Source organism: Meles meles, chromosome 2 (genome assembly GCF_922984935.1).
Source record: "Meles meles chromosome 2, mMelMel3.1 paternal haplotype, whole genome shotgun sequence".
NCBI lineage: Eukaryota > Metazoa > Chordata > Mammalia > Carnivora > Mustelidae > Meles > Meles meles.
In genome coordinates this window covers 104,294,523-104,307,325 of record NC_060067.1, presented here as the reverse complement: position 1 = coordinate 104,307,325, position 12,803 = coordinate 104,294,523, and the positions used below count along the sequence as shown (strand labels likewise).

Genomic DNA, 12,803 nt, shown 5'->3' with positions numbered 1-12,803 from the left:
TACTGGTCATTTGCATATTTTCTTCATCTTTAGAGCCAAAGAAATTAGCAGCTGGAAAAAGGGAGTAGTTAGAGAAGGCTTTCTGGAGACAAGTGTTAACTTTCAGTAAAAGAATATAGCAAACTTGAGATAATTTTTGAGTGAAGAGTACAGAGGGATAAATATTCTTGACTCTTTCCCTCTGGTAACTTGTCAGAACTCCCCATTAGCTCAACAGCTTAAAGCCAGAGAACATGGAAGCAAGCCTCCTAAGGCAGAGAACAGGGTGAAGAAGTGTAGAGAATGGATCTAGAATGAAAGGTGGAGCAAATAAAGGCTATCCACAACTATGGATACATAGAATTCCAGTAAACAGATTTTAAATTGAGATGCTTCTATGGTGGTGGTGGGGAAGCATTAGTAAAGTCATACAGATCTGGACAGTAGATAAAAAGATGATGGAACAGCATAAGCAAATAAATAACTGAAGTTCTTTTTAGTTCCGTGGTGAGAAAAATTTTTAAGATACATCTCTATACAAATACTTAATTTGTTTCTCAAAAATAATTTCCTGATGTTGGACTGAAGCGTGAATAGCTGAGTATACAATTTGTTCAGTCATTGTTGTCTATAAGCACTAATGACCATGCAGTTTGAAGACATTGGCTAATTTATTCATAATGTGATGGCTCTTCATGTATTACTTTTCTTATCATATATTGTTATTACTTAACTATATTCATGCTTCCAGATTTCCTTCATATTTTGAAATTTTAAATTTATTTGCACTATGATAGATTATAGCATGTTATGGATTTTGCATATAACAAATGACAGATGCTTTGTAATTGATTATTTATTCATTTTAAAAAGATTTTATTTATTTATTTGCCAGAGAGATTGAAAGAGAACAAGTGGGGGGGATGGCAGGCTGAGGGAAAATCAGGCTCCCCAGTGAGCAAGGAGCCCGATGTGGGACTCAATCCAGGACCCTAGGATCATGACCTGAGCTGAAGACAGACACTTAATCAACTGAGCCACACAGGCATCCCTATAATTGGTTATTTAATGAAATAAATTAGTTATCTATTTATTTAAATATATTTTTTAACCTTTGTGGTAAAATTAAGACACAATTCTAGAGATTTGTACAATGAGTAGGATGCTTGAAAATATCTGGCATATTTAAGAAGATTAAATCATAGGGTCTATTACTAGATAACCATCTTTCAAATGGTGAATGCTTTATAAAAATAGAGTCATAAGCTTGTTAGCCTGAAGAGCATAAAAGTTTATTTCAGGTCTTGGTTTCATACGGAAAGAACTATTGGGATCAGTAAAAAGTCAGAACAAGCCTACCTAAAAAAATAAAGATAAAAAACAGGACCAATGGCAGCATTCAGACTCAAAAGCCTTAAGAATTCACTGAGTTACGGGGGTGACCTGTAGAGTTCATATGGATTCATGTTTCAATCATGGCATATTAAACTTTGAGTCTAAGTTTTTCTCAAATTAACTTTGAGTCTAAGATTTTCTCATGTGTAAAATGCATAGAATAATGTCTCCCTAATAGAAGAATGTTGAGAAGAATGAAATGACATATGAAAAGTACTTGCTACTTATAAAGACCAGTCAATAACTGGGATTATTATCATTGTAAGGATTTCTTCCTAAGGCTGTCTATTACTTGGAACCCAGAAATATGTGCTTTTCCATACTATTTATGTGGCTTGAATGTATTGATATGCATTATAATTGAAAATTGATATTTTTCATTGGAATGCTGTGACAATATAGATTAATGTAGCAACCACAGTATTATGTAGCAAAATAAGAGTAGTAATTATTGTCTAACAACTTACATAAAAACAATTTAGATACCGTGACGATTTTAGTTCTAAAATGTTCTGTTTTACTAAAAATTGCACATTTGTCATTTAGTATACTGACTTTCTCTGAAATAGGTGTATTTAAATTATTCCCTGTCAGATACCAGTTATAATATATAAAAGAGGGGGTAAATGATATATGACATAACTAATATTCACTCAGATACTTCTTTGGTATGTTCAATTTAACTTTTTCATCAAGGATGACCTTCATTTAGTGTCAAAAACTATTGTTACCATTAGCCCTATACTTCTGAGACAAGGATTATTGGATGCTTAGAATAGTCTATGACCAAAAGTTTTATATTAATATTCTCATCTGACTATATTTCTAGATTATTCAGTATATATAGACATTAAAGAATATATATATTAGAGGGGAATACTTTATTTCCACTGGTGATTTCTTTGAAAAAGAATTTTTCTAAGTATATTCCTAACTTTCTTTTTGTCCCTCTATTCACTCTGCCCAGGGTATTGGACGACTGATTGATTTGATTGGTAAATTTGGGAAGGCTGTGCCTTGCCCTTCTTCCTTTTGGGAATAAGTTACCTGCAGGGAGCAAACCACGTCTGCTACTTTTCCAGGAGCAGATTCTTCCCTCCCCTTAGAAAAAGGGCCTGTCCTGGTTCAATGTTGCCTACATCTGGGTATGTTCACCAATTCTGGGGGGATTTATGAGGAAACCCATTCGGCTCTCATCTTAAACTATATTCTCCAATTTGTCTTTTATAAAAAATAACTGATATTTTTGACCTCCATAAGCTACTCTTTGTTTTATCCTCAATTTGCTAAGAACATACTTAGGGAAGAGGGAAGACTTTTTATTTTTTCATATACTCTTCATATCTGAAAGTTGCTATCCTTCCTGAATTCTCTGTCATCAAAAAGCTTTGAAGCTATAGTAAACAAAATCCCCAGATCCAATAAATTCTATCATGATCAGCTTTCAGAGCCCCCAATCAAGCCCCAGTGTGCTTCTCCCATGGAAGGAATTGAAGCTACTTCTGTGCAATTTCAGAAAGAAGTTCAAAAACAAAAACAAAAAAAATGTCTTAGGCTATCATTTGGCTCTTTCTAAGTTTATTACTGATCTTGATGTTGCACACTGAGGAAAAGTGTTAATTCTTTTACTGGGAAAAGGTGAACAAACTCTTCAGTGTAAGAATATAGTCAGAACTTCAAAGCTCATTTGATTTGTGACCAACTCCTAAAGAAATATACTCTTAGACAAACCATTATGATAGACAGGCAGATAATACATCATTATGTTCATATGCCGCTTCTAAGTCCACTTACCTCTGCTGTGTGCTTTGCCACATGCCCCACGATGACAATGACCTTCCCTTTGAAGCTCTGGAGCACAGCAGTGAAAGGGCCCTGGGTAAGCTCCCCTTCTGCAGTGAAGGCAGAACTAAATGGAATGTTGATGCTGCCCGAAATATGACCCCGAATAAAACTGAGAAGGAAAGATTAAGGAAAACATTTATTTGTGTGTAGACTTGAGTGTGTGAGGGGAAACTCACAGAGGGAATTGATTCGCAGAAGATAGTAGGTTAAAATCAAACACAGAGACCAGATTTAAAAATTCCCTGAGCAGGCAAAACTAGTTTAGTCATACAAGCAAAGTTTAGTTTGGCTTATTTTGCAAGACAAGTGAAGCTAACTTAACATTGGTCACTCCTTGCTTATGCCTCTGAAAATTATAAACAAAACATAAATTGTTGCCCCAAATTGATATGAGATAACCCCTAACCAATTCGCTTTCATTTAGGAAAATCCTAATATTGTAACCAAACTGAAAAATAGTTATTACCTCCACATGATATAAGCTTCTTTATAACAATATACCCTTGAGGCTCAGTCCATCTTTTTGTTTTGAGTGCTCCTACTTGTAGACTGTGTTTTTTAGTATGCAGATAATAAGCTTTTACTAATTATTACTTCAGTAATTCATTTGGTTTACTTCTGGTTTTTGTTTTCCCCCCCCTGAATTTTTGATGATTTTTAACATCTTGAATGCTCATGTGAGTATTTTATCTAAATGAAGCAAGATACTGCTAAGAAAAAAAAAAGTTAAATATGAAAACAGAATGGAAAAAGGAAAGGAAGAAGATGAGTGGAAAATTTAAAGAAGACTTTCCTGAGGGGCGCCTGGGTGGCTCAGTTGGTTAGACATATGCCTTGGGCTCCGGTCATGATCTCTGGGTCATGGGACTGAGCCCCACATCAGGCTCCTCACTTGGGAAGAACCTACTTCTCCCTCTCCCTCCCCCTGCTTTGGCTCTCTCTCTCTGTGTCAAATAAATAAATAAATCTTAAAAAAAAAAGAAGACATTTTTGATTAAATGAAGTATTGTAAAAGGGATCAGGATGCAGGAAATCAATGTCAGTCCTGGGGGTTGCACAATATTTATGGCTTTTAGTTCATTACTAAAACCATGATTATTTTACAGCTCTGAGAGTAATATAGTCAGTCAGCAGTTCTCTGATCTAAGTTGATAACTGCAAAACCTATCAACTTTGGGCAAGTGACTGCTAAACAGGACTCTCTCTAGAGTTGTTAGATCATTAGCATTGATTGGAAACCCTTTTGTTGTGGGCTATTTCTCAAGTGAACTTAGCTGACATTTCCATTCTTTCCAACTTCATGCTTTCTAAAGGGGTCGTGTGTTCTTATATTTGCACTTTAGAAGGGTTCTTATGGTTTCATTGAGTATTTTAGTTTTGGAATTAAAATCATAAATTAATTTAAAATATTTAGTAATATCATATGATCTTAAAGAAAAAATATATGCCTCTTATTAAGCCATAGTATATTTCAAGAAGTGGTAGATGATAAAACCAGAGAGGTAGATTAAATAATAATTATGAACTTAGTCTTCTAATTATTCTCAAGGTATTTAAATTTGTTTGAAATGTGAGATCCCATTTAATGTTATTATTTATTATCTGTCATTAATATCTGTTCCTGCCAATAAATGCCATGATGTTTAATACATTGTGCTTCCTGAACTCTCCAGGTTTGCCACAGTAAATTTTGAAAATAAAGGCCCATATATCTTTTTTTTTTTCTCAAGATTTTATTTATTTATTTGACAGAGAGAGATCACAGGTAGGCAGAGAGGCAGCCAGAGAGAGAGGAAGGGAAGCAGGCTCCCCGCCGAGCAGAGAGCCAGATGCGGGGGGGCACCTGGGTGGCTCAGTGGGTTGGGGCCTCTGCTTTCAGCTCGGGTCATGATCCTAGGGTCTAAGGCCCATATATCTTTAAAAAAAAAAAAAAGAAAAAATATACACACACCCCTACCCCCCACCAAATAATTTCACAGTACAATTAAAAAGATGATTCTTCATATACAGTCTACAGAGGAAGACTTTTTTTTTTTTTTTAGATTTTTATTTATTTATTTTAGACAGATTGCGGGGTGGGGCAGTGAGAGTGAACGTGCACACAAGTAGTGCAGAGAGGCAGAGGGAAAGGGAGAAGTAGGTTCTCTGCTGAGCAGGGAGCCCAAGGTAGGCTCCATCCTGGGACCCTGAAATCATGACCTGTGCCAAAGGCAGGTCTTAAACAAATGAGGTCTTAACCAACTTAACCAACTGAGCCACCCAGGTGTCCTGAGGAAGACATTCTTAAATGTTACTATTAATCAAATAACTCTTCAAATAAACATAAAAGAACTGTGAAAACTATTCTGAAAGAGATGGATAGAATACTCTGATAGATTATATCAACTTACGGAGGACAGGGAAGGTTTTCACTGAGAAAGCAAGTGATAGCTGAGTTAAAATCAGAATTAACAAAACTTAATTAGGCAAAGGGATGGAATGGAGGTGGGACAGGGTGGTTGAAGAGATAAACATTTCAAGCAGAATGTTAGGCTAATAGAAGTGAGGCACATGGTCCATAAGGAGAAATAATGAAAGGCCAATGTCAGCAGAATTTATAGGTCAAAGTATACTATGAGATAAGATGAGCTTGGAAATCAATGCAGAGGCCAGACCAAGCAGAACCTTGATAATATTAGTCTTTATAGTAGAACAATAAAAATCAGAAATTATTTTAAGCAGAGAAGTAATAAATCACATTTGTACTTTGGTAACAATGTGAAGAAAGGTTAGAAGGAGAGTGAATGTGAAGACTAGTTTGTAAGAAGTCCAGGCAATCTGTCTTCCCTTCCTTGACAGTCACTAACTGATGACCATAGAAGGGATATTTATGTGCTCAATAGAGGCATTTCCCCTAGACTTTTTTTTTTTTTTTAAGAAAATGGAAGAGTCATAGGGTTTTAAAGGGTTATGCCACAAGCAACTAATATCCTCCCCCCCCAACTGATTAGTCATCACTGTAGGAGGGGGAAAATAGAATTATTTATTGACATAACAGTTTCTCAATTGTCCCAGTTTGTAGTTTCATCTTTAGAATTCTACTTCTCTCTTTCTGTTTCTCTGCCTGTCTCTCTTTCTCTCTCATTAATGATGAGAGGAGAAACTTGAGTGTCCTACTCTCAAGAATGATGGTGAAGATTGACCACATATCTTACGTTTGAAATTTTCTAGTCATTTGCTGCTTCATCATGTTTTTTTTTTTTTTTAAAGGAAAGCATTTGGCATTAATAACAAAGGAAGGAACTACAAAAAGTTTCAAAAAATCAAAAAGAGACGTAAAGTAAACATTAGCATCCCAGTGTACATAGTTTAATTAAAGTCTTCTAGAATGGACAAAGAATTTATGATCATGGGCACATCACCCCTAGATTTCATCAGCACTAGTTTCTCAAACATTTATAATTATTTAATATTCTCAACTGCAGTTTTCATGACCTGTCAGGGCTTTGTTCTCAGCATGTTATTACTCTGATAGTACTTTTATCTTCAGTTAGGACATACCTTAAAATGAAAAATTTGGATACCACAAACTAGAACCTAACAACTCAAAATATTCTCAGCAAATTATTCTACATCTCTCAGGCTGAATCAGTTGCCAGAGAAAATTTCTGTGTTTATCAAACAGCCCTTATTGACTGTGAACATTTTTTTCTTTCCAGAGTTTTTATAGTAGCAAAAATAATACAAGTCTATCCTAGAAATATTTAGGTGGTTTGCCCACTTCCCACTCTCCTGTTTTAGAGTGCTTCAACTACCACTCCCAAGAAAGGGTGAGCACAGATTGTCATATCTGTATCAGATGATCCTTCTACAATCATGCCTGACAGGACAATAGGGAAAGGAAGGGTGCAGGTAGATATCTGATGGAGGCAGAGCCAATCAGATTCTCTCCCTTGAAAATCAGAAATAAAAGTTAAAAGACAGTGCTTAGACTGTGTTAAGCATTACAATGTAAGTTACATTTGTGTACCTGTTATATGAAATTTGTTCAGCTACATATTAGAAAATTGGTAACTCTGAAAGTAATATTTATTTTACAAGATAAAGTCTATAAATATTTAGTTTTAAAAAGCACTCATTTGTACCCAAAAATCCAATATCTAAAATCTGTACCTAAATCATTGAGGAACATCTAGATGATTTTGTGGATCCAGCATCACCAATTTCTTATGCACTTTTAAAGATTTCAGTCCAAATTTCTTTTTAGTCACTAGACATAAGTCATAAGCTTGCTACTATCCTACAATTTTCTGTTGGCTGTGCTTTATAGTTTATGTGCTCAATAGAGGCATTTCCTCTAGACTTTTTTTAAAAAGTGGAAGAGTCAGAGGGTTTTAAAGTGTTATGCCACAAGCAACTAATATTCCCCCCCAAATTCATTAGATTTAAAAAATATATATAGATTTAAAAATCTATATTAAATGTTAAAATGCTTGACAAAAATATGATGGCAGCAGAGACTTTTTGGGAATAAGAAAGTTATAATCCAAAGTGCAAAAACTATTCCAATCCCTTTTTAGGCTATCTTAACGTTTTGAAAGATAAGGGACAACAGAAATAAAACTTTAAGCCATACATCCCCTCTCCTTACTTTAGTTCAATCAAAAAGTCTTGGAAAACATTTAAAAGCACTCATCCAAGAACATGCTTGTTGTAAAATTCTAGTGCAAATAAGATTAGGTAAGCATGAATGCTCTTTGTGTGGTCAAACCTCTAAATAGCTATCCTTAACTCTGTTACTGGCAAATAGCAGAGAAAAATGAGATTGACAAAAGGATTTAATAATTGCTTTAAAATATCCAACAGCTCAAAATTGAACACAGAAACAATCTCATATTTTTCTAAACCCTACAAGAGCAGGGCATTTTTGTTGGGTACCACACTTGGTGACTTCATACCTCTATATACGAAGTACACCAGCATTTCATCAGACCACTTTGTGGGCTTGTTTGGTTGCTATGTTAACTAATTATAATTAATGCTATAGAGTCCAAAGTAAAGGCTATGCATTTAGTATATCAATAGCCAAAAGAGAGTATGGAATTAAGTCCACAGTTTCCTCATATATAATGTAACTAAATAGATAAATTAATATAAAACTATATCTTTAGGGATCACTATTTCTTCTTGCTAAATCTATTGCTGCTTTCTTTGAATAGCATCACCATCCACCAAAATCAGTTTAAACCACATCAGTGGCAACATCCAACACTCTAGAGCACTAATAAATCCCATTCTCCTATCTCTATTCCCATGACCACTTATCTATTTTACACACTAATTCTTTTAGTGCAGACTATTGTGGTAGTTTTTTGTTTTCTTCAACTCTTATCTTTTCTCTTGGAAATCCAGTCTATCCACAATATTGTTAGATTAAAAATTTAAAAACCAAGTTCTGATTATTCACGTCCTTACTGAGAAACCTTTTATGGCTGCCCAATTTTCTCAGTTGAGACCTTATGACTAAGCACTAACTACTTCACTACCAACCAAACCAAGTCAAACACTGTTTCCTGTATATGTGCTGCCTTGCTCCTGCAGCTTTCTCTGCCTAAATATCCTTTCGCCATTTTTTTTGAGTGTTCAAAAGTTATCCATCCTTTAAGTATTTCCTCCATGAAAATTTCCCTTCCTATAGTATCTGCATATCTCTCATGATAGCAATTTGACCTTGTATAAAACACACTAATGCTAATGTACTTGACTTCCATCAAGACTTTAAACAATTTACAGGATCTGTATTTATCTCATCTATGGACTCTTATAATGCTTCAATACAGTGCTTATGTGTTTGCTGAGTAAATGAATTTCAAAATTGTGTCAAACCTAGAATAACTTGTGTCAGTGTCAAATATGTTAAATATATCCTGGCTTCCTAGCTAATGGAACCAGCACCTACCAATACACCGAGTGGCATAATTATCTTTTTTAAATACATAGTATGAGAAAAGGGAAAGAAACAACAATAAAAGGCATTTCTCTGGACTTTTCTCCAGCATGGGTATTTACCCAAAGGGTTTACTAAAACTGATGTATTTTAGGGCAAAGCTAGAGATCCCACCCTTTGTGACTACAAATATAGAGAAATTTTTATGCATATCAAATCTCTGGGTGATTCCATCCTTCTGGTCCTGCTTGCACCATTACCTCCACTCTTATCTTGTTTCATACTGCACTAATCCCTACAAAGTACAAATGTGAGCATGCTACTTATCTGATTAAAATTCTTTAATACTTTCTCAGTCTTTGGAATAAAACCCAAATTTCTTAGCATGTTATATTCTCCATGAAGCTGCCTTTGCCTACTGTAGTGTCATTTTCTACCCGCATATATTCTAGCCATGCATATCCAGAGTACTTGAAATTTCCTCAATGTGTCCTTCTCACCCTCTCTGTGCAATCATACAGTATGGTTTTTTTTTTTTTTCTTTTTCGGTCTAAAATGTCCTTTTCCTCTTCATTCCTGGGGTAACTTCTATTTCTCTTTCAAGACCCATCTCAGGTATTACCTAGTTTGGGTCACCATCCTTATATTCCATGGCCTTCTGGGGGAGCCTCAAACATAGACCATTTCACACTGTGTTGCAATTATCTATTTAATGGTCTCAGCCATAAGACTGTGAACTCCTGGTCAGCAAGGGTTCTGACTTAAATCTGTTTCCTCATTGCCTGGCAAAGTAAGTCATTATGACTTAATTCAGGATTGACTGGTTGATTGAATAAGACTACATGATACTCCAGAACTGGGGCAATGGGTGGGTCTCAGAACAAATGGGAGCTCTTCAACAGTTAATGTACCTTCACAACTCACTGTTAATCCAGACAGTAGAGACATTCCAACAGTGACGACCATATACTCCCATATTATACAAGGTCTATTGACATATAGGAATACAACTAGCTAGAAATTTTAATTCAGGTAGCTTGAACCTAGACCCAAATAGGATGAAAAAAAAATCTTACTAAACTTCTTTAATATCTATTCTGTTCTGAACACAAGTATCTCTAAATTATTTTGAAGAAATTTTAGAAACTAATTCTTCAGGACATAGAGACAAGAGCAATACATTTACGAAGGATGAATAATGTGGTATAATAATAAAAACAACTGAGTTTATGTGTTTTTTAAATTAAAAAATTTAAGCCTGAAGTTGTTTTTCCAATAGATTTGGATATTAAAAAAATGTAAGTGCTTTACAAATAAGGCTGCAAAAAACTCAGTCTTGAGTTCAAGGATATGAGAAGAATATTCCTTCAAAGTATTTCCATTTACAGATAGTATCAGTTGGTGCTACATTTACATGACTGAGACCACTCTTAATATGAACTCTAGAAAATTTGAAACTCTATTTAGAACCATTAAAGAAAACAACAGTTTAGCTTGTGTATTATCTTTGAAGTTATTAACATTATTTATGAAATTTATGCCATTATATGAGAAACACTTTCTATTGCCCCTTTAAAATCTGCACTTACTGGGTTTGCTCAGTGCCTCACAGGGCAACTTGTGTTGGTCATCGTGCGGCTGAACCTGAGTTTCATGATGCCAGGTGCAGGGAAGGCCCAGAGGCAAGGAGAGCATTAAAGGACAGGAGGAAGTGAATTTCCACTGAGCGGGCAGGTTTTCAGGCCCCGAGCCCTGCAGTTCGCAAGACTCTGGCGCTCCTGGATGTTCTGTGAACATTGATGATGTTCCTTGATTCAATCCAGCACATGTGTGATTATTTAGATTATCTGGATTGTGACCTTTGTTGGTGTGGCTGTGGATTGCACCTTGGAGGAGTGGACTTTCTGGATTCCTCTTAGAGAAACTTATACAGAGATGCAATACTGGAGACTATAAGAGCCTGAGCATAATGGGTTATTAACTCTTTAAACCCAGCTGGATCTCATGTTGGAACAAGAAGAGTGAAGACCGTGGAGAGAGGTTGTCTTAAGGCTCCACACCCACATGGAACCCAAGGCAGGGCTTGAATTCCCTGATCCTGAGATCAATACCTAGACTGAGATCAAGAGTGAGAGGCTTAACCAACTGAGCCTCCTAGGTTCCCCTGTGTTTATTATTCTTTTCCTATCTCAAACCAAATGCATAGCCCAGTGGTGCCTGGATGGAACAACTGGTTCAGCTTGGAACTCTTGGTTTCTGCTCAGGTGGTGATCTCAGGGTGGTAAGACTGAGCCCTGCATTGGGCTCTGCAGTTAGCATGGAGTCAACTTGAGATTCTCTCTCTCTCCATCTCCCACTGCCCCTCCTGCTCATGCTCTCTCTCTCTGAATTACATAAATAAATCTTTTTAAAAATGCACAGCCCATTTCTAAGATTTTCTTCTATTATAGAAGCTTTGGCTATCTCTTTATTATTATAGTTGAATCTCTAACAAAGTTTGGATAATTAGTCATTTTGTTAGTTTTCAATCATAAATATTTAATTTGCACTACAGTATGTAGTTTGACATTGTTTCAAATGTGTTTATATATTTCCACTATATGTTGTATTTTTAATGTTTTTGTTATTGATCATAACCAAGCTTCATTATCTTTATAGAATTATATTAAACTTTTGAAATATTTAGATATGCTTTCTGGTCCTGCATGTGGTCAATTTTCAGAAGTGTTCCATGCAAGCTTGAAAAGAATGTTTGCAGCCAGCAGTGCTCTGTGTCTCTGGGTGCAGCTCATTAACTGTTTTGCTCAAGCCTTTGTGGTTATTGAATGTTCCTCTAGTATGTTCCAGAGAGTTGTGTATAAAAAATGTTCCACTCTAATGATAGCTTTTAGAATGCTCTTTTAATTTGATCCATTTTTGTTTTCTATTTTTGAAAGCTGTGTTATATTAGCTGAATACCATTTTGGAATGGTATTCCAAAAGCTGTAGTTTTTTGGTGAATTAACTTTTAAGTATTATGAGTAACATTTATCTCTACAAATGCTCATTTCATTAAAATATCTCTTGTCAAAAAATATGCAATTATTGTTTGATCTGAAATCCCTGTAATTTATTAGAACAATACAACTGACTTAAATCTTTGGCTAGATTTACATTTCATGTTTCTTTCTTATAAAAACAAAATACAATTTCAACATAAACTTAGCTGTTTAGCTTCTCTGACATAAATTGTTCAGCTCTAATAATAAGAACTTAGATTAGATTATCTCTAAGTTTCCCTCTTATTTGTAAGTTGGGATTATGTCTTTATTGTCACGTGGGTAAAGTCTGTCTTCATGTTCTCCAGCTTTCCTTTTCTATATTCCTTACTTGTACTACTGGGCCCTACTGAAGTTAGGGGTAGTTCCCTCAGACTGTTGATATGCTTCTCCTTACCCACTATCACAAAAACTGATAATAGATTAAAGTATTACCTCTTACAGGGTATTTGTATTTTAACTGAGAATACTTATAAGCTAAATAACTAAAGCGTTAGCAGAATTTCAGGTAATGGGGTTCAGGGTATAATATCCCCAAAAATGGCATCTCGGTATACTAAATATTTTAAGCTGAAGGAATGTGAGAAATGGCATGTGCAGAAAAGACTTTCTGACCTTTC

At 35.3% G+C, this 12,803-nt stretch overlaps 1 protein-coding gene across 2 annotated transcripts in view; it reads right to left on the bottom strand.

Annotated features, from left to right (window-relative positions):
* TBCK (TBC1 domain containing kinase) overlaps window positions 1–12,803 on the bottom strand; it is a 214,400-nt gene that overhangs the window by 19,061 nt on the left and 182,536 nt on the right. For both annotated transcript variants that reach the window (XM_045998022.1, XM_045998021.1), the window contains exon 25: window positions 3,169–3,328. In XM_045998022.1, coding sequence (XP_045853978.1) covers window positions 3,169–3,328 — 160 coding nt within the window. The remainder of the gene's footprint in view (window positions 1–3,168; window positions 3,329–12,803) is intronic.